This window comes from Coccinella septempunctata, chromosome 3 (genome assembly GCF_907165205.1).
Source record: "Coccinella septempunctata chromosome 3, icCocSept1.1, whole genome shotgun sequence".
NCBI classification, from domain to species: Eukaryota; Metazoa; Arthropoda; class Insecta; order Coleoptera; family Coccinellidae; genus Coccinella; species Coccinella septempunctata.
The window spans coordinates 14,869,460-14,872,945 of NC_058191.1; the positions used below are offsets into that span (position 1 = coordinate 14,869,460).

Here is a 3,486-nt window from a genome sequence, read left to right on the forward strand (position 1 = left end):
TAATTATAAATGCAGAAACTGTGCAGTCGATGTGCATCAAAAACTGCATTTTGAAAATGCAGATTTATCAATGCAGAAATTGTGCAGTCGATGTACATCGAAAACTGCATTTTGAAAATGCAGATTTATCAATGCAGAAACTGTGCAGTCGATGTGCATCAAAAACTGCATTTTGAAAATGCAGATTTATCAGTGCAGAAACTGTGCAGTCGATGTACATCGAAAACTGCATTTTAAAAGTGCATAATTATCAATGCAGAAACTGTGCAGTCGATGTACATCGAAAACTGCATTTTGAAAATGCAGATTTATCAGTGCAGAAACTGTGCAGTCGATGTACATCGAAAACTGCATTTTGAGAATGCAGATTTATCAATGCAGAAACTGTGCAGTCGATGTACATCGAAAACTGCACTTTAAAAGTGCAGATTTATCAGTGCAGAAACTGTGCAGTCGATGTACATCGAAAACTGCATTTTAAAAGTGCATAATTATAAATGCAGAAACTGTGCAGTCGATGTGCATCAAAAACTGCATTTTGAAAATGCAGATTTATCAATGCAGAAACTGTGCAGTCGATGTACATCGAAAACTGCATTTTGAAAATGCAGATTTATCAGTGCAGAAACTGTGCAGTCGATGTACATCGAAAACTGCATTTTGAGAATGCAGATTTATCAATGCAGAAACTGTGCAGTCGATGTACATCGAAAACTGCACTTTAAAAGTGCAGATTTATCAGTGCAGAAACTGTGCAGTCGATGTACATCGAAAACTGCATTTTGAGAATGCAGATTTATCAATGCAGAAACTGTGCATTCGATGTGCATCAAAAACTGCATTTTGAAAATGCAGATTTATCAATGCAGAAACTGTGCAGTCGATGTACATCGAAAACTGCATTTTGAAAATGCAGATTTATCAGTGCAGAAACTGTGCAGTCGATGTACATCGAAAACTGCATTTTGAGAATGCAGATTTATCAATGCAGAAACTGTGCAGTCGATGTACATCGAAAACTGCACTTTAAAAGTGCAGATTTATCAGTGCAGAAACTGTGCAGTCGATGTACATCGAAAACTGCATTTTAAAAGTGCATAATTATAAATGCAGAAACTGTGCATTCGATGTGCATCAAAAACTGAATTTTGAAAATGCAGATTTATCAATGCAGAAACTGTGCAGTCGATGTACATCGAAAACTGCATTTTGAAAATGCAGATTTATCAGTGCAGAAACTGTGCAGTCGATGTACATCGAAAACTGCATTTTGAGAATGCAGATTTATCAATGCAGAAACTGTGCAGTCGATGTACATCGAAAACTGCACTTTAAAAGTGCAGATTTATCAGTGCAGAAACTGTGCAGTCGATGTACATCGAAAACTGCATTTTGAGAATGCAGATTTATCAATGCAGAAACTGTGCAGTCGATGTGCATCAAAAACTGCATTTTGAAAATGCAGATTTATCAATGCAGAAACTGTGCAGTCGATGTGCATCAAAAACTGCATTTTGAAAATGCAGATTTATCAGTGCAGAAACTGTACAGTCGATGTACATCGAAAACTGCATTTTGAAAATGCAGAATTACCAATGCAGAAACTGTGCAGTCACTGTACATCGAAAGCTGCATTTTGAAAATGCAGAATAATCAATGCAGAAACTGTGCAGTCACTGTACATCGAAAGCTGCATTTTGAAAATACAGAATAATCAATGCAGAAACTGTGCAGTTTCAGTACAGCAATTTCTGTGCTGCATTCTGGTGGCACTTGTTATGCAATATCTGTACAGTTGCTGTATATTGTGTTTGTTGGGTACACTTTCGGTGGAAAATATCCCAACACCTATAGCACTTCACAGGTTCCACGACTTTTTTCTTGCATTGGGTTCATTTATATTCAGTTTTTCTGTAATTTTTAACAGACTCGCTTTCACTCGCGTCTTCTTCGCCCGCCATATTTTATATTCTCTCTATTATATTTCAGCATCTCATCCTAGCTGATCCACTCTTCTATATTCCTCGTACCATAAGGATGTTGATTGCCTCGGATGTGCTTTCTCATCTTATTCTCCCTGGTACGTTACGCCTGTCGTCTGAGCCTCCGGGTGCATTATCTACCACCTTACCACCTACCAACAGTCACCAAACGAACTGTGCTGAGTCAGATGGCCAGAATCTTCGAACCTTTGGGATGGCTAGCTCCTATCACTTTCTACGCCAAAATTTTCTTCCGTCAGCTCTGTCTTCTTCATCTGGAATGGGACCAACCTCTTTCGAATGAATCCCAGCCTTCGTGGTTGCGGTTTCAATCCCAGCTTCCCACCTTGGCAGAACTTCATATCCCACGATTCATCCCTGCCGTGTCATCTTCTGCTCATCAGCTGATTGGCTTCTGTGACTCATCTGAGTCGGGCTACGCTGCAGTCGTCTATCTTCGCAGTTCTACATCATCTGATCAATACCACGTGTCTCTTCTAGCGGCCAAATCTAAAATCGCTCCTTGCAAAGCTGTGACCCTGCCTCGTCTTGAACTGTGTGGTGCCCATCTGCTCGCAAAGATCATGCATCATCTGTCCACCCGCGTTATGCCGAATCTCACAACTGAGTGTATTGCCTTTTGTGACTCTTCCGTTGCTTTGTCGTGGATCCGCGGTGAAAGTCACAGATGGAAGATATTTGTTGGCAATCGAGTCGCTGAGATCCAGGATTTAGTTCCTTCAGATTGCTGGAGGCATGTGGTGTCTGAGGATAATCCAGCTGATTGTGCCTCTCGAGGATTGATGCCCGCGGATATTCATCATCACCATTTATGGTGGCGTGGTCCTCCTTGGCCATCGCTAGACGCATCTTCGTGGCCTCTTTCCTCTGTTGATTCCTCTCAAATTGAACAAGTGGAGGTCGAGGCCAAGCCGATCTCCACTTTCATGTTAGCAGCCATCTCAGATGAACCCACCTTGATTGAACGTTTTTCCTCGTATCTTCGTCTCAAGCGTGTGACTGCCTTTTATCGACGTTTCATTCTAAATGCTCGTAATCCATCTTTACCTCGCTCAGGTTTCCTATTGAGCTCCAGGAGGCCGAGATCTGTTTGATCCGTCTAGTCCAATCTGTTCATTTTGCCGAGGAGCTAGCTGAGCTTCAGAAACCGTCTTCCCGTCATCGGCTTATTATGAAACTCCACCTGTTTTGTGACGATCATGGACTCCTGCGTGTTGGAGGTCGCCTTTCATCCTCTCTATTACCATATCGACACAAACATCCAGTTCTTCTGCCAAAGAATGATCATCTCACTCGTCTGATCATCGATGATGCCCATCTTCGTCTTCTGCACGCCGGTGCTCTCGCTACTCACTCGTTCATTCGCTAACGTTATTGGATTTTGGACGGTCGTAATGTGGTGCGTAATCATCTGCGCAAGTGCAATAGATGCTTTTCCTGCAAACCGCGTCCTCTAATTCAACCAATGGGTAATCTTCCACCT

At 41.9% G+C, this 3,486-nt stretch overlaps 1 protein-coding gene across 1 annotated transcript; it reads left to right on the plus strand.

The window, feature by feature from the left end:
* The first annotated feature begins 2,053 nt into the window (after positions 1-2,053).
* LOC123310262 lies at positions 2,054-3,097 on the plus strand. The gene has a single exon (XM_044893731.1). It carries the CDS (start codon positions 2,054-2,056, stop codon positions 3,095-3,097), a length of 1,044 nt encoding a protein of 347 aa, XP_044749666.1.
* The last annotated feature ends 389 nt before the right edge of the window (positions 3,098-3,486 follow it).